General features: G+C 48.8%; 2 protein-coding genes across 4 annotated transcripts in view; one reads left to right on the forward strand and one right to left on the reverse strand.

Annotated features, from left to right (window-relative positions):
• The window catches only part of POLR2B (RNA polymerase II subunit B), a 17,347-nt gene extending 15,138 nt beyond the window's left edge, over positions 1-2,209 (forward strand). For both annotated transcript variants that reach the window (XM_058838745.1, XM_058838744.1), the window contains 2 exons: positions 876-1,071; positions 1,962-2,209. In XM_058838745.1, the coding sequence (XP_058694728.1) occupies positions 876-1,071; positions 1,962-2,051 (286 nt within the window). In that variant the 3' untranslated portion in view covers positions 2,052-2,209. The remainder of the gene's footprint in view (positions 1-875; positions 1,072-1,961) is intronic.
• Positions 2,155-17,597, reverse strand: IGFBP7 (insulin like growth factor binding protein 7). Of its 2 annotated transcripts, none has more exons than XM_058838748.1 (5): positions 17,078-17,597; positions 5,638-5,747; positions 4,253-4,369; positions 3,771-3,901; positions 2,155-2,390 (listed from the first exon to the last, which is right to left on the reverse strand). In XM_058838748.1, coding segments are annotated over exons 1-5 (831 nt in total). In that variant the 5' UTR covers positions 17,550-17,597; the 3' UTR covers positions 2,155-2,389. The 2 variants fall into 2 exon arrangements, with proteins under 2 accessions (XP_058694731.1, XP_058694730.1); XM_058838747.1 differs by having other exon boundaries at positions 3,775-3,901; positions 17,078-17,595.
• Between the last annotated feature and the right edge of the window lie 11 nt (positions 17,598-17,608).

Genomic DNA, 17,608 nt, shown 5'->3' on the forward strand with positions numbered 1-17,608 from the left:
AATAAAGGGTAAAAAATGCTGTGCAGCAACTGTGAGAGAGGAGTGAGGAAATGCAACAGGAACTGCCCTGCAGCCTGTGGAAAGCCCACGCTAGAGCAGGCTCCTGGTAGGAGGTATGGTCTGTTAGGGACTCCTGCTGCTGCAGTTTGTTCCTGAAGGATTGTACCCCATGGGAAGGGCCCATACTGGAACAGTTTGTGAAGGACTATCCCATGGAAGGGGCCACATGCTGGAGCAGGAAAAAGTTGTGAGGAGGAAGGAGCAGCTAAGAGGAGCTGTGGCACACTGACTGCAATGCCCATTCTCCCAGTCATCACAGGGAGGGGAGGAAGGATTTGGGAAGGAAGGAGTGAAATAACCCTGGGAAGAAGGTTGGGGAGGTGAACTTTATAGTTTTGTCTTTATTTCTCATCATCCTTCTCCATTTCTAGTGAGTGATAAACTCATTTTCCCCATGCTGAGTCTGTTTTGTCTGTAATAGTAATTGATAAGCAATTTCCCTGGTTTTATCTCCACTCATGTGCTTTTCTGTCTTACTTTCTCCCCATGCCCTGTTGACGGGGTGGGGACCAGAGAGCTGTTTGGTGGACATCTGGCAGACAGCCAAGGTTAAACCCACCACAAATAAGCAGAGGATGATTTAATCATACACTTAATTTTGCTGTATGGTTGTGCTGTGGCTGTGAGACACTAGCTGTAGAAATGCTCATCAGCAGTTATTAATTACTGTTTTCACGGTTTTATTCTGTGGTGTTAGAGGAAAATTAAAGCACAGCTTTCCTCCTGCCTTGTAATACAGATACTTGTTCCACCAACAAGAACTGATTATTTTGCCAGTAAACTCAAAAGTTGAGGGGTTTTTCTCTTCCTTTTAGTGATGGTGGCCTTCGCTTTGGAGAAATGGAACGAGATTGCCAGATTGCTCATGGAGCAGCCCAGTTCTTGAGAGAAAGATTGTTTGAAGCTTCAGACCCATACCAAGTCCATGTGTGTAACCTCTGTGGAATCATGGCAATTGCAAACACGAGGACTCACACCTACGAATGCCGCGGATGCCGTAATAAAACTCAGGTACGTGTGGTTTTCATCAGCCATTGTTTCTCCTTGTGGGCAGGAGGAAATGCCGCTTGAGTGAAGCAGGAGGATAGGGAAGTAAATATTTAAAGAAGCACCAGAACAATTGCTATTTTAGTTTCATAACTGTTTTAAGTGTTTATAGCATTGTAGTCAATTTGGATGCTTCCTTATTAATTTTACAGTGTTGGCTTGTTGCTTGGCAGGAAATGCTGTTCAAGTGTTGTACAGTGCAGAGTTTTCAGAGATTTTAAATGCTCAAGAGCTTATTTTTAGAAGTAAAACTCAGAATCACAGGAATTTCAAGGCATCGCCCTTGTGACTGTCCCATGAAGATATTTATGCTTGCAGAGCCGGGTCCCTGCGGGAGGTCTTTTGTGTTGCACTTTGGTGGGATTTTTTTAATCTAATAAAAGCTTTGCAGTGCATGCTTGGTTACAGAAGTATGTCAAGGGACAGAGGTGGCAGAGATAAAAACAGTTGCCTTGAACAGGCTTGTTTTTGTGCCGGACTAACAGCTGCAACTCTTAACAGCGGCACTGGGGTTGCAGAGTGATGTGTGCTGGAGACCTTACCTGCATTTATGCACTTCAGGCACACTCTGCTATGCACATGTTCTGTGTTAAATGGCTCTTGTTTGGGATCAGATACCTTGGCTTCATTTTTACATTAAAAATGTGTTCTGGAGAGCTGCTGTGTAGCTCCTACAGACAGTCTCAGCTTCCTTCTTGGTTTGGTACTGTCTGTGAGCAATTCTTGTTGGATGCTTTCATGCATAGCTCCAGGTTTGCTTTTAAGCCAAAAACCCAACAAGTTATTTGTGTAGAGGATGGTGAAGTTGATGCTTTATGAGTGTTTATCACAAGGCTTTTGAAATCTCTTTCCAGATATCTTTGGTTCGAATGCCCTATGCCTGCAAACTCCTCTTCCAAGAACTGATGTCTATGAGTATTGCACCTCGTATGATGAGTGTTTAGCCTTAAAAGGGCTTTTTTTAAAAATTTTGAGACTCAAGTGCTCAGGTTTTGTTTCATTTTGTATACGTTGCGTTCAAAATTACAGTTTTACTCATCTGCTGTGTGCTGTTCAAAAGTATGTTTATTTCCTGTAAATAGAATTAAAATTTGTAATTGAACTTGTGAATCTATTTGTGTATCTGTGAAAGAAGTGTGCAAGCAAATTAGGACTCAAAGAAAAAGGGAGTTAAGAGGGACTGATTAGTCAGCTAGAAAAAGCCAGAGCTTGCAGCTTTCCAAAAAACTAATTTAAAACTGTGCATAAGTGAAAGTCCTCACATCACAGCTCTGCACCATCATCTGTGGAAAAACAAAAACATGTTACACTCTGTCCTCTCCCACGGGGGAATATCGCAACTTTGGCAATAGCTTTGGGATCTCTTGGCTGACAGTGAGACCTGACCCCTCCTTCCTTCCTGCCTTCTTTCCTTCCTTCCTTCCCTGTTACAGGGGGGTGATAATAGACACATTTTTCTGTGCTGAGATCACCTGGACATGGCACACAGACTCTCACAGTGTTGCTATGATGTCTGACAGTTTGTTCCATTAACTTTATATCCATTTCCTTTAAGGTGGCAGTCTACATTTGCTTATCACAGCTCCAGATGCCTTAGAGCTTTCCTACAGCTGAAAAGAACCAGCTGTAACATGTGCTGGGTGTGTGTAGGAAACAAACTGAAGCACTGCAACCTCGCAGTAGTTACTGTGAGGGAGGGAGCGAACATTTTCTGTTCTGGGCTATAAGCGAGCTCTTCATGGCACAACTCAGTAAAACTCAATTTCATTCACATCCATAAATAAGATGTTTGAAAAGGGATTAGAGACTACCTTAAAACCATTAGCAAAGTTCCTATGCATTATATTTGGATTCATTGTAAGCTCTTTTCAGTGCCTAGTGCTGCTAATGTTCTTATAAGGGAAGTATTTTAGCTCTTCACAGACATAAGGACACAAAAAGTCAAGACTCTATAGTTTGGATAAAGCTAGCAGGGATTAAAACTAAGGATTACGTCCAATAGAGGATTTGGGCAGCATAGTATTCTCTAGCCTGGTGCTTTATTCCCTGTCCCTCTGCCTCTAGCAGGGTTCCAGTTACTGTTCTGGCTCTCCAGATTTATTTCTAAGCATATCATGTGGCTGTGGTACTGAGCCATCCTCTGCAGCTGGGATGAGGGTGGCTGATTTGCCACCGGCTTTGCACACAGCCTAGTAAAGAGGATGTGCTGTGGCAAATCTCTGAGGTTTTACATCCCAGCATGCAGAGAACATGGCAGGAACTGGAATGTCTGCTGTGCCAATGCTGCTCCCAGGAGAGAGGAGCAGGTTTGAAAGCATCCAAACAACACTGAAAGGATGATACAAATGTCAGGCTGAAACCCACTGAAAGTTGCTCTAAAAAAAAAAACCCAGAAGGTGTTTCTTAATTTTAATTTGATATTTCCAGTACTTTACAGCATGTGGGGGGTTATTTGACAATCCCTTGAGAACTCTAGCAGGTAAAATTTGCTGGAATGTTTTGTCAAATGCAAAAAACTGCATCTTAAACTGATATTTCTAGTGGGGGGAGAAGGCTTGTGGGTTTTGGGGTTTTTTTGAAAGCATTAAACAGGGGTGATCCTTTTGTACAAATAACAGTAAGCTGTTAGGGGAGAGAGCTGCTGGCTCTTCAGCCACACTTACCAACCTTTGGTCAGGGCTATTTCATGCAGAGTTTCCACAACATGGATTTTTGCAGAAGCTGTTGCCTCTCCTTTGGCATTTGATGCGTGGCATTCATATTCCCCAGCATCCTCTTTGCTCAGAGGAGATATCTAAGGGAAGAAACACACCCCATTCCCCCAATGAGCATCTTGTGCTCTGGTAGAGGTAATTATGTTTTCAGGTATCTTATAGAACTTCTTTGTGTCAAACCCTCCCCTCTATTCCCCCTCTGATTTTGTGAGTGGTATGCACACTTCTGCTGCATGCCAGACAGAGGAAGGGTGCATGCACCAGGTAAGACTGGAACCAGCAGCCACCCACATCCTTTAACTCACACAGGTTGTTTTCTTCTAAATGTCCTGTCTGTTGCCATTTGTCTCCTGTACTGTTCTTTGTTCACAAACAGTTTGCAAACTGCACTCTGCTGTCTGTGCAGCTCTGGGCATACACACAGTACTCACCAGCACCCAGCCAGTTACTTCGTGTTTCTCAGGGCCCCCACGGGTCTGGATAGCCAAGTTCTCCCGGTCCCCAGGCAGAAGCTCCATCCTTTGGACACCATACTGTCCTCGAATTATCTAAACAGAGGGGCAGGAATGGGTAAGAACTTTGGGGCTTACTTTGCTGCAACTGCATGCTGAACCATACCTGCACACAGAGCAGCATTAGATCCACATGAATGTGTTTTGTGCAGCAGCAGAGTATTTCTAATGTCAGAGTTTCACCTTATCCTCAGTGTAGTGCAGCCACACCACCCCAGTGCCTCAGCCCTGAGGCTGTGTTCCCCTCCCCTCAGCAGCAACAGAGTGGCCCGGTTTTCTGGTACGGATGGTGCTGGGCAGTGGGGTGTGTGCCAACATGCCCTGTGCTGATCTGGCCTCACAGAACTTGTGTGTTCACAGGGTGTGTTCAGCCCTGCCTGTTTGTGCTGCAGCAAATCAGGCAGTCCCTCCTGGTAGGCACGGCATCAATGTGAAAGCAGCACTACAGTCTTTCCCCAGTATCTGAGCCCGGAGCTCAGCACGGGATAAGTGGTGCTCAGCCCTTGTTACCACCAGGTCAAACAGTCTCTCAGCCATGAGGAAGAGGCATGAAAAGCAGAACAGCACTGACAGTATAAACTCAGCATCTATTCATAAACAAGCAGAACATGCTGCCTGAGTCAACAAGCCCACACTGTATGCTCACCTGACAGTCTGCTCTTGAACCCCTATGAATAAAGCTTGCTGTCTTACAGCAAATTTTGGGCCAATCTAGGTTTTTTCTCCATAGTATCCTTAAGTAGTAAAGTTTTGGCTTAATTTTAAGACCCTTCACAAGTGTGCACAAACCTGTGGCACTTGAGGAGGCTGCAGGAGCCATGCAGTGGCTCTCAGCCCTGTGGCCACGATCCTCTCCATTCAACACTGGTTCCCCGTCCTAAGCCAGATGTTACCAATGCTGCCAAAATCAACATGCTGCTGGCTACTGGAGCTAAATGACTGCCCCACGTGGTTCCTGTTCCCGACGTGGGCGATGTCTAGCCACCTCGGAGTCACTGCTGCCAGCAGGGTGAAGGTGAAGGCAGGTCAAGGGACATTCCCTACATGCTCTGAATATCAGGCGCTACCAAGAGAAACACGAGTCCTGTCCTGGCTTGGGATCAACAAGAGCTTATTTTCTAAATAATGTCTAAAAACTAAGCAAAACCAGATGTTTGGGGGTGGACAGAACTGCAGAGATGAGAGAACTCATCAAAGAGGTGTGTTTCTACAGAGGGATCTGCTATGGCCTTTGTGCTTACTTTCAGACACTTTCAGACACCTCAGGTTTGCTGTGCTGTGAGAGCTCCTAGCAGGGCCCTTACCTTGTTCCAGATGAGGACAGGGGTTGGGATGCCAATGACTTCACAGCTCAAGTAGATTTGTGCTCCTGTCACATTCCAGATGTCCTTAGGAGGAGTCACAATGGAAGGTCCTGCAAAAAGGGAGAAAAGCAGGTAAATACAAACCTGCCTCCATGTTAAGCCTTTTAAGAGGGAGCCAGTCACAGTTTTGAGGATGAGGTGAAGGTGATCCCTGCTAGGAGCAAAGTTCACTGGACTGATCCCACATCACAACACTTCTCTCTGAAGTGGCACATGCACCCAGCCTTGAGCTATCCAGACCGATAGTTTCTTGTTCCAGATGAAAACTCAAGTGTTGAGCAGTTCAGGTGATGAGTCCTCTTCCTTGCAAGGTTGAGGTTAGAAGTAAAACACTGTTTGTGTTCTGTTATCTCAGGGTCTGAGCAGAACTGTACCGACTGCTGGCTCTGCTTACCATGCAGTCACCAAGTCAGCTGGCAGGGAGGAAAGGACCCCCAGGAGACAGGATGCATCCCACTCACTCTATCACACCATGAAGAGCTTGCCCAACTTTGAAGCATCATTTCTGCCAGCATGATTTCAATCCCATGACTGTGGGCTAGCAGAACTCAATGTTATGCTGTTCCTGTTTCACCTGTGTGCAATGCTCAGCCAAAGAAGGCTGGCTGAGTGGTGGCAGAGCTCTCTGTGGGCAAGATCTGGGAAGGGAGTAGGTGAATGCAGAGCTCCATTTTTCTCCAGAGAGCTCCAGTTCCTGGTTAAATAGAGAGTTGCTTCTAAAGCAGATCAGAGCAGGGTTGTTTTGCAGATCTGGCTGGAGATGTTTATCCCTCAGGCTGGGAAATGCTGGAGACATAACCCATATCCCAGGACGGGAAGAAAGGCCTTTTCTGTTCAATCCCTCTTTAGCGAGGCTGTTTTGCAAAACGCAGCTATTAATTCCCTGCAACAGGAAGTGCAGACCAAAGGAGCACAGAGTGTTTATTTCCAGTTATTGATAGCTTCAAGAACACCACAAACAGCTTTCCCCCTTCTGAAGATGCAGGCAGTAGCAGGAAACTTAAGCTCCCATTACGCTCCATCAGGAGAAGGCATTTCCTATGCAGACAGGTACTCTAGAGCCAGCCTGACAGAAGCTCCTGGCTTTACTGGCTCACAGGCCACACACAGCTCATTCCAAGCCCTATCAAAGAGGGTCAGATATGGATCCTGATGCTCCTTATGGAGTCCTGAATCTGTACTGATTTCAGCCCTGCATGTGCACTCTACCCTGCAGCCCCATTTCAAGTGCATCCCACTGCACCAACATCTTCCAGCAAAAAGCTGGTGTTTTGTTCTTCCTCATAATCTGGGGGTAGATCCACACTGGTGTCACCAGCCAAAAGGTATCAGCCTTGCTTTTGTTTTAGCCCAAGAGATGCTGAGGTGGTTCCCTGCTCCTGAGCAGCTGGTGCAAACCCAGAGAAGTGTTTGGTCTTCTCTTTCAAGACTCCTCTCTCCAGGAATGACCGTACACAGCCTGCTGGTGGGAAGCTGCTAAGAGACCAGGGGTGCCTGCACTCAACATTCTCTGTTACAAAAATATCCCAGATCTGATTTTTAACAGGAAGCAGCTGTGGTGAAGCAAAAAAGTTTTATGTGTAGCCCTGGGCAATGGTTGAAACCACACCTAATATTCAGCATGGGCTGGTTTCCTGGCAGATACCACAACCCAGGTGCTCCTCATCTGCAGAGTCTCTCAGCTAAGAGGATTTCAGCAGTGTTTCAACACCCTGCTGAAGGTTTTCCCCTGCTGAGTACCCCACAGTGGCCAGCCCAGGACATTGCCATCCCCAGGATGGGGCCAACTCAGGTCACACACTGTGTTCCCCTTACCCAGTGCAGCATTTCCTGCACAGCCCAGCTGTTCTTTTTCTGGTGTCCCTTAAACAATAGGGATAATAAGGGGCTTGGAAGCTCTGATGTGACACAATGTCCCCAGGCAGCTTGGCTGGACCCATGATCTGTGTGGAACCTCAGACGACATGCACCCAGCAAATCCTGCTGCTGCTGCCATTATTCTGTTGTCCAGCCCTCCACTTGAAAATTGGCTTTCCTAAAGCAGAGCTTGGGACTTGTCCCCAGCTGGCAGGGCTATGTCTGCCCCTGTATGACACCATCCTATCACTGGGGCTCTTCCATGAGGCAGGAAAAACACAAGTGCCCCCCATCTCTCACCGCAGAAAAGGAGAGATCCTGACTCTTACATTAAAAGCCAGGTGAATTTTAAGGCACTGCTATGCTGTTCCAGGATCCAGCTCAATTCTCCCCTGGTTGGGAACTGGCAGCATTCAGCACACCACTAAATCCCCTGCCTGAGGTGTCTCAGTCTTGGTTACTGCTGAGTTTCCCTCTGTGCCAAGGGTTCAGACACAAACTTGCCCTGCCAGGATGAACAGGTCACATCACGATTTTTCAGCAGCAATTGCTGTCAGGGGAAAAGAGACAAGGAATTTCTACCCACCTCCTGGGTGAGGAGAAATTATTTATCTTCTTGGACAGAACTGCCTGCACAGCTTCACAGCAAAGCCCTGTCTGGCTTGGCACAGCAGCCACAGCACAGTGAGAGCTTGGCTGTTACAAGCTAGTCCTGAGCTCGGGATGTACATCCTGATCCAACCAGGCAGAACATGACGTTCTACATTGGCTGCAAAATGAGCTGGAAGCATCCACAGGCCTGTATCTGTGTCTGCCTGTATCTGACACAGCTCTGAGGCCAGGAGGGAATGCACGTCCTGAGAGACGCAGTGAGTGTCATGGGAAAAGTCACTGTGCTCTCTCCGGACATTTGACTTAAATCCACACAGCCAAAACTCTAGAGCTGGGCTTCTTCCGCCACTAAAAATAAATGAGAAAGGCCAAGAAGTCATCAGATTCAAAGTCAAATCACAGCTGGCCACAGTAGTAGCTAAACTCTCACCACAGTGAGCTGATACCCAGGTGCATGGCAGCCACCCTGCTTGCTGCCTGTGCTGGTCCCACTCACGTTCCCTCCCACAGTCCCCCAAAGTGGACAGACATGGACAGATGATACGGCAACTTGACACAACAGGAGAGGCAGGGGATGGTGGAGCCTTGCGTGCACTTCGGAAGATGTGAGGACATTCCCTCCTCCGAGTGCCCCTCTTGCTCCAGGAGTTCTTGTGAAGGGAGCAAAGCCAGGACTGGAAACAAACCCACCTTGAACAGAGCAGATGTCGTGATTCTTGCCAGCAAGGAGCCCCCCTCCCTCATCCTACAGCCTGCACCTAGGAGTCCTTGCTGCTCTGCTGGCAGCACTGCCCACAGAGGGCATGGTTTCTCCCTCAGGTTCCTTCAGGCTGAGGACTGGAGGGCTGCACTTGCCCATAAAAATGTTCACCACCATCAAGGTGGCTGAATGGTCCCCACTGTCCTGCTGAGGACACTGTCCTGCATCCACCATGCTGAGGACACTGTGGATGTACAGATGCTCCCTGACTGCACAGGAGCTCCTTGACCAAGATGACAGCCCAGGCTGTTGATGGAGATCAGCTGCTCTCCACAGGCACTTCAAGCATTTCCTCCATGCTCTGCCCATTGTTTGTAAAACAAATAGCTCTCCCTGGCCCAGGAAGGCGCTTCTTACAGAGCCCCAGAGCTCATTCACCCTGGGACAGAGTCTGAAAACACTTTTTCTGCAGCTTGCAGGGAACTGACAGCCTGTGTTATGTCAAAAATAGCAGCTGGAAAGGAGTTCCCATTGTTGTATGTAGTTGCTTTTCTGCCACAGCGACGTGCACAGCAGAGCCCCTGACGTCCTCGATGAGGAAGTCATTTGGCATCTGCTCCTGACACCCCTCCTACACCAGTCACCTCTTCTCTGCCCAGCCTCAGCTTGCAGAGACCTGGCAGATCCCAGCCCACACACTTGTCCCCCACTGATACCTGGATATACCTGGATGGTCACTCACAGCTGAGGATGAGCAGATCCTCACCAACCTTCCCTTGGCATTCATACACACACGATCCAATAAAAATCACACAGCCAGCAGAGCAGTAACATTTTTTGCTAAAATCAAGGGGCCTACAGGTATGTGACTAAAGGCAAAAATCAGCTGGACATTAAGCACCGTGGGCTATGTCCTGGTGCTTGGGAGTGTGTGGAAGCCCAGACCATGAATACAAGAAGCCATGTACGACATGCTGAAGCTCCCCTGGATGTCAGCTGGGCTCCCAGCCAGCCCTCCTGTGCACGGTGCCGCCCTGCCACAGCCCCAGGTCACACACAGGCTGGAAACGCTCCCCAAGAGGCCAAACCCAAGCAAAAGCTAAACATTGTTCACTCTCACAAGCTATTGCAGGTCTGAAAATAAACCCACTCCAGTCTCCTCAGTTCCTGGTAAAGTACTTTCCCTTCAAAATTACTTTATATGGAAAAAGGGAACCCTTCCATAAGCAACATTCAGTAATTTTAGCTGGCATGGCCTCAGCTGCTCCCTCCCAGGTCAGTACCCTGTGAGAGGAGGCAGCAGACGGGAAATGCAAGCAGCTCCTGGCTTTCCCCACTCCCAAAGTTGCCTGCTGCTCTCTGACAGATTTACAAGCCTCTGTTACTTTCTTCTGAAGGCATTTCTTGTCCTCCTGTAATCTGTCTCTGAAGAGACTAAGGAGTTACAGAAGGAAGCGAGTGTTGGATGCTGTGTCTGTTTGGACGCTCCCCCTCAGACTCCAGCAGGCCCTGGAAAGGCTGCAAGCACGAACACAGCTTTGCCCCAAGCCCTGGAGACCTGAGACTGAGTCAGTGTGAGGAAGGGTCCTGGGCCCCCAGCATTCTGCCATGGAGCAACTTGTGCTTCCCACACCGCTGGGCTTGGTGCGGTGCACACCACTGCCACTGGAAATCCCAGCCCCGCTGTTTCACCATGGGCTGGGAACACTGCCTTCAGAGACCTTGTGCATGACCTTCATGGCATAGACTCATTGAATGGCGTGGGTTGAAAAGCACCTTAAAGATCATCTACTTCCATGAGCTAAAGCCTGGAAAGAATGTGAAAAGCTTGCGCTGGGAGACACAGAAAAAAGGCATGGCAGCAATTATGCATGGAAAAGCAAGCAGGGCTTTCAAAAATCCGACCTGATTAGACTTGTTACATGGTAATCTCCTATTTAGTTCTAACCTCAGCCAACCTCAGCCCAACAAAGGATTAAACACATTTTTTTAAACACAGCATGCCTTTCCAGCAACAGAAAAAACAAACATAGGATGGAATTTGCTGATCAGTAATCATTCCTTGCTAGTGAATTTGGGTATGCTGTGATGATTGAGAATGAAGACACAGGTGAAATACAGGATCCTCCTGAGCAGTGAAGGTTTAGCATAGTCCCTGGCATACTGTTGCTCTCTAGGACGCTGCCAAGTGATACATTAAACAACTTCCATAGTAGCTTTTAGCACAGTAACCATAAAAAATCAAGCTCCAATGAACCAAAACCTTTTCAAATAGTGGAATGCCTTTTAAGGAGGTATTTATGACCTGTGCCACAACAGTGGAAACCTCCAAAGTTACACATGAATTTTAACTCACCAGTATTTTTGAACACTGAGAACAATGAACGGCAGTGTTCAGGAGTTGGTCATGAAACATGACAGAATCCAGAAAGGCTGGATGTGTTTCAAAACAGGAATTGTTAAACATTCAAGAGCAGACTGCCCCAAGTGTGGAAAGACCAAGGAAAATGACCAACCTCATTAAACAGAGAACTTAGGCTGGAATTTAGGAAAAAAAAGGAGAATCTATCATCTCTGGAAAAAGGATCAGGTAACGTGGGAGGACTAAGAATGTTATGAGGTCATGTAGGGAGAAAATTAGAAGGGCCAAAGCCCAGCTAGAATTTGATTTGGCTGCTACAGTTAAAGGCAACAAAAAAAGTTTTTATAAATACATTGGCAGCAAAAGGAAGGTCAAGGGGTGTCTCCACCATTGGCTGAATGCAGAAGATAGTGTAGTGACGGGGATGAGAAAAAGGCAGAGGCACCTAATACTTTCTTTGTCTTAAATACCAAGAACAGTTCTCCTCAGCACACCCATCTCCCAGGGCTGGAAGTTGGTGATGAGGAGATAAGCAAAGCCCCCTTAATCCATGAGGAAATGATCAGTGACCTGCTGTGCCTGTTAGACACTCATAAGCCTGTGGGCCCTGATGGGATCCACCCCAGTGCTCTGCCACAGACTCTCAGGATGCAGCACAAAAATGCTGGAAATATCCACCTACAAAAGCAATGTTTTCCTTTGCAGTGGAAGACAGCGGGTAGCAGGCCACCACTGCAAGATCCCCACTCCCACCTGATGAAAAATCTCAAACCAGATTCCCAGGAGAATCAGGGAACTCAGTTCATTTCCAACCACAGATGACTTAGCAAAAACTTTTCTAAACCTTTCCCCAGCAAAGACAAAACTACTCATGAAATGCGTACATTCTTCTAAGCCTCTTCAAATCCAGAAAAGGAAGAATGGGAGGAAAGAACTAAAGCAATCTGAGCCTCTTGTTAACAAATCTAGAATAATTTCTTGCAAAATGTGCCTGGCTATGAACTATGTTTTATGATGTCTAGAGTTGGCAGCCTTTGTACTTAATGCAGCTGAATCAGAAGATGAACTAATCTCAGTGATAACAGCAGTCTACCATTTCCCATAAGATTTTTTCCCCAAATTCCTGTCTTTGCTCTACTCTGGTAGTGGATTAAAAAAATACAAGAAACCACCCTCGAAACTAAGATATTTCTGGCAAAGCCTCCACAGCTGAATTTGGATGGAACGAGCCAACAGATGTGATTCATGTTTCTTGTTTTGAAGTTGACCTGTGGGAACCTGGCACTTTGTTTGCAGCACAGATGAACCTTTATGGAATAGTGAAGCATCAGCAATGCAAAACCACTGATAGGGTAAATTGGCAGGAATTTGGGGGGGGGGTGATATATTTGCCCCTGTGGCTGCCAGTCTCCACAAGAGCCTGGCAGTCACAATCCTATCAGCCATCAGTCCATCAGCCTGTATTTTTTAAACCCTGTGGACAGCCAAGAAACCTCACACTCACCTTCTTCTGAGCCCCAAAGCTGGTGTGTGGCTCCTTAGCAAAAAACCCCTTCCATGAGGGATGGCTTCTGGGAAGCCAAAATGATACCTCTCTGAGGGGACAGCACAGCTCCAGTGACCGGGATCTCCTTGCTAGTGAGATTTAGACAAGATTAATGCTGGTTACAGTCAGTTGTAAAAGAACCTCTCCTGGTTCTGCTGTTCATCCATACCCTATGGGAGGGATCCTGTGAGCCCTCATTATCATAAGGAAATTCCCTGCATGTTCCCAGTGCTGGGAAAACACTTCCATGGAGCCACAGAGTTTTAAACCACACTCAGATGAACAGAAATAAAGCAGACTGCTTGGCAAGCCAGCAAATTTACCCTTCACACAGAGAGGCCCTGAGTTTTTACCCCCAGGAGGTCTTTGTAGGTAGGTACAAAGCAGCACCAGTTCCCCTGAGAGTGAAATGCTGTCCTCTGAAGTCTGCTGAGAGCTGCTTTGTGGTACACTGCATTTGAGCAAGAACAAGAGTTTGGCTTCCACCAAGAGAGAAGGGAGAATAACACAGAGAAAGCCTTGACTGACAACAGCAAAACAACCTGGAGACCCCAAGACCTTGTCCTGTTGGAACAAGTATTAGGGACTTCAAACCGTATGAGGCAACTTCAGCAGTATTTCCAGCAGTCACAACACATCTCTCAAAGCAGATATTTGCTGGTAGCTTATGATAAGAAAGACTCAGGGGTATTTATCCCTTCCTGCATCGGTTAGGTAACAAGTTGGTGCCTGGTATTTTTCAGCTCAGAGATCATCATCAGGAATCCTGATAGCTTTTCTTTTTTTATGAGGGTTGGTGCTTTGAGGTTGTTTTTCTGCCTGGCTTGAGCTGAGCCATGCAACTCTAATTCTTTATGCCAGCTGGCTTTGCATGGCAGTGGGTACCACAATCCTCCTGCCCCGGGTCCCAGATGGCTGCAAACAGCCTCAATGTGTGCACTGCAAATTGAATTTCAGCCCACATTCCTGAAGCCACCAGTTCCTTAAGAGGCACTTCTGAACATCTGTGCACAGCTGTGTGACAGCAGGGACAGAGGGCAGCTCCTCAGCTGTCTGAGCAGCCTCCCCTCCTGCCAAGGGGGCCACCAGAGGAGGCTCCCCAGACCTTCTGCCTTGTGTCCAGACCTGCCCTGCCTGCAAGACCTGGCAGCAGACCTGAGCTGCAGCTTCATAAGCAGAGAGCAAACAGTCTGTTTAAAGGTAATGTTGGAAAGCAGATGGAAAACTTCACAGCATCTGCCACTTGCATCCTCAGCACTGCAACTGGCAAAGAGGCTGACAGGACACACAGGTAGAGATGGCATGTGGGTAGTGGTGCCCTGACAGGGAACAGGGCTAACCCAGGGCCAGCTCTGAGTGCAAGTGTGAGGGCTCAGCAGGAGGCCTGCCAGTAGGGTGCACCATGGCATCACTGCCTGCTCCCCCAGAGCAAAAAGGCAGGCAGCTTTTTCTGCTGGCACAGCACCAAGAGCAGCCAGGCAGCTCCAAGGAGTTGGCAATCAAGAATGATGTCTTTTTCCAACAGTCCTGAGTATCCCAAATACTCCTGCCCACATAAAACCCACTCCAGAAAGGACCAGCTGGAGCCCTCCATCTGCCAAGTGCACGTAGAACAAGGGATCTTTCCATCCTTTCAAACTCTTCTCAACTGTGTCTTCCTTTGCCCTCCAGCAGGAAGTTCTGGCTGCTGCAGAAATACTTTTTTCTGCATGGCTTCATGATTTTTGTACAAAACACAGACATCACATCTGAGAGGTGTGGGAAACAACCAAGGACATGGTCAAGGCGAATTCTGTAGGGCTGAGAAAATGCTCATTCCTTTTGCTACTTAATATCAAAGAAAGATCCAACAGGATATGCAAAACAAGTCTTCCCTCTCCAGCTCCACTTGAACAAAAAAAAAAAAAAAATTAAAATCCCAAGAGCAATTAAACACTGCTGGATGTTTCTGGATCTATTCTTAGATACTGTCTTGAAAGGCTGTTTTCTCTTGGACTGAAAGGACCTGCAAGGGCATGCAGACACCTCAGAGCCCACCTACCACAAGCAGGAAGCCCAAGTGCCCTGCCACCCAAGTGCAAAAACTGTCCCAAAAATAACTGATCCTGCCTGTTGGTGGTCTCCCTGTGCTGGATCCCACCTAGATAGTGCCTTAAGGAGATTGCATCTGTTTGTGGTGGGAAATGGCAAAAATCAGAACTCCCACTATTTGACTACCACAGTATTCAGGTCCTTCTAGAAACCTAGAAAAGTGACATCTATCTGGAAAGACACTGGAGAAAGTTGTATTCTGTCAGGCCGATGGGATGGATGTTCTTGCCTGTCAGTGTTTCAAAATCCAAGTGAAGATTACAACTCCCCGCCCTTCCCACCCAATGCTCCTAACTGCCTGGAGGCCCTGAGGGATACAGAAATACTTCCAGATGTCTAGCACGGTTGTGGGATGAGTTCCTGCCTCTGCTGCAAGCCACAGAGCAGCGCATATCACCACAAGGCCCATGGAACAAGGGAGGTTCATGCGGCTGAGGGAAATCCCTGGAGGGTCAGTTGTGGCACCACTGCTGAGCAGCCCACGTCCATCCTGCTCCCTTCCCCGAGATGCTGGCTCAGAGCTCTCCCAGCAGCAGAAGCCAAAAGAACAGGTCCCCTGAACCTGGGGGAGGACAGGACATTTTGCCAGTTGCTCTGCACCACATGCTCCAGAGAAATTCTTAAGCAGGTAACAGCCCACAAAGGTATCTTGCTGCAGATCTGCACACCTGAAGAGACCTTCTCCAAGGAAAGGATGCAGTTTGCGCATGGAATGGCTGTCCCACTCTGACACCCTTCTTCAGCAAAGCTGCTGCTGTGAGGATCAGAGGACAGAAAAGGTCTTGTGGAACCTGTTGGAGGCTTGCAGGTCAGTGGCCTTGCACACCCCCTGCTAGTGGCTCATGTCTGCATTGACCTCATCAAACTGTCTCCATAGTCTGAAGCAAAGCCCCACCAGGTTGAACCACCATTGAGTCTGGGAGTTGGGACAGTATCTTACAAGTATCAATACCTGTTTTGCAATGAACTCCCATATTACTTTGGGCAAGACAAGTGAGAACACAGCCTTCTTCTCAAGCACGCAGCTGAAGCATGACATCGTTCAGACCCACCTGCTCACTTGTCTGGGCTGGCAGAGCCAAGAAGGATTACGCATTTTAGGACTCCTGAAGGCCACTGGGCAGGAAAGGCTCCTTTCAAATACCAGACAGAGGCATGGACTGAGGCCATTCTCATCTCATCCCATTCCACATTACCCTGAAGGCTGAAATTCCTTCCCTCCAAGAGTTAATACTGTACCACACTGTTTATGGCTAATATGTAAGCCTAATGCTTTGGACAAGGTTTGTGAAAAGCCACACAGGGCATTTAATGGGCAACATCAAAGTGCATAACCCAATCCTCACCCAGCCTTTCGTGCTTGCCTTGGGAGTTTCAGAAACTTTTTTTTTGCAAACATACTTGGCCTCAGTTATGAGAAGCAAGAGAAGGAGGAGGTGGAGGTTGTGACCCGCACATACTGTGTTTATGAGAACACTCCTCCACCAAAACAGCACTGGCGCTGCTATCCTGTCCTTGAGATGTTTAGTATATGGTTTGCATGCTATGTCTTACCCCTCCCTCCTGCCCAGCAAAAATCACTCTCAGAGGCCAGAAGTTCTAGTAGAGGCTCCGCAGCAGAACAGTTTCTTCCTTGAGCACTATCCCTAAGAAAAAACTTGGGATGAATCAAGCTTCTGGTCAGAAACACTGAAAGTGCAAACTGCTACCTACAGCTCACAGGAAAGTCACTGATCGTTTTCATTTCGAACCAAGGCAAGTCAGTGAATGCTGGCTCTGAATTTCTGTGGCTTTCACATCCATTTAATCATTTCCTTTCCTCTCTGCTTGCAACCATCCTGGGCAGAACACTCCCCTGGATAGCTCACCCCTTTTGTTCCACCTCACAGCGGCCCAAGTTGCAAACTTCTGACAAAGTACGAAAAGTGAGGGCGCGTAGTTCCAGCACCGCTGGAAGCCAACAGTGAGTGCCCAATGCTCCTCTGCGTTTCTGGGGCTGGTCCGAAGCGTTGCTCCAAGTTTAGGCAGCGCCATCCGACTGGGACTCTCCGATCCATTTAAGGTGGGTGTAAAATCCTGTCCATTTTACAAAGAAGCACCCCGATGGGATCAAACGGCAGGAGGAGCCCTCGGGAGGCGCGGCGTTTCCCCCGGGCAGCAGAGCGGACATCCCCGGTCCCGCAGCCCGCCCGCCCCGCTCCCTGCCCCGCACCTTGCTCGCAGGCTCCCTTGCTGCGCTGGCTGATGGCGGGCTCGCCGCGGCTCTGTGCGCGCAGGCTGGCGGCGCGGAGCTGGCAGCCGCTGCCGTAGGTGAGCCCGTCGCTACCGCACACCGGGTAGCGACTCTTGCAGAGGCACACGCCGGGCGGGCCGGCGGCGGCGGCGGAGGGAACCGGGCCGCCCTTCGCCTTGCGGCGCTGGCGGCTCTTCACGCACTCGAGGCCGGGGGCGCAGCGTCCCCCCGCAGCTCCGCCGCCGCCGCACGCCTCGCCCTCGCCGCGCCCGCACTGCCAGCAGCAGCCGCAGGCGTCCCGCACCCGGCCCAGCGGGCAGCCCCGAGCCGGCAGCGCCGGGCACCGCGCCGGATCGCAGGGCCCGCAGCCCCCCGCCGCCGCCGTGCCCGGGGCGGGCACCGCCAGCAGCAGCAGCGGCAGGAGCAGCAGCGGCATCGCCGAGGGCGGCATGGCGGCACGGCGCAGCCCGCCCGCGGCAGCCGCTTAAGCCGCGACGGGGAAACCCCTCC

Source organism: Poecile atricapillus, chromosome 4 (genome assembly GCF_030490865.1).
Source record: "Poecile atricapillus isolate bPoeAtr1 chromosome 4, bPoeAtr1.hap1, whole genome shotgun sequence".
Taxonomy (NCBI): Eukaryota; Metazoa; Chordata; class Aves; order Passeriformes; family Paridae; genus Poecile; species Poecile atricapillus.

Excerpts from the sequence above, each read along its gene's own strand:
- IGFBP7 (XM_058838747.1), bottom strand. The coding sequence starts at position 17,549 with ATGCCGCCCTCGGCGATGCCGCTGCTGCTCCTGCCGCTGCTGCTGCTG. Across the intron at positions 5,748-17,077 it reads CAAGGGAGCCTGCGAGCAAG|GACCTTCCATTGTGACTCCT; the intron begins GTGCGGGGCAGG and ends CCCTTTTTGCAG. Across the intron at positions 2,391-3,774 it reads TGAAATAGCCCTGACCAAAG|ATGATGGTGCAGAGCTGTGA; the intron begins GTTGGTAAGTGT and ends GTTTTTCCACAG.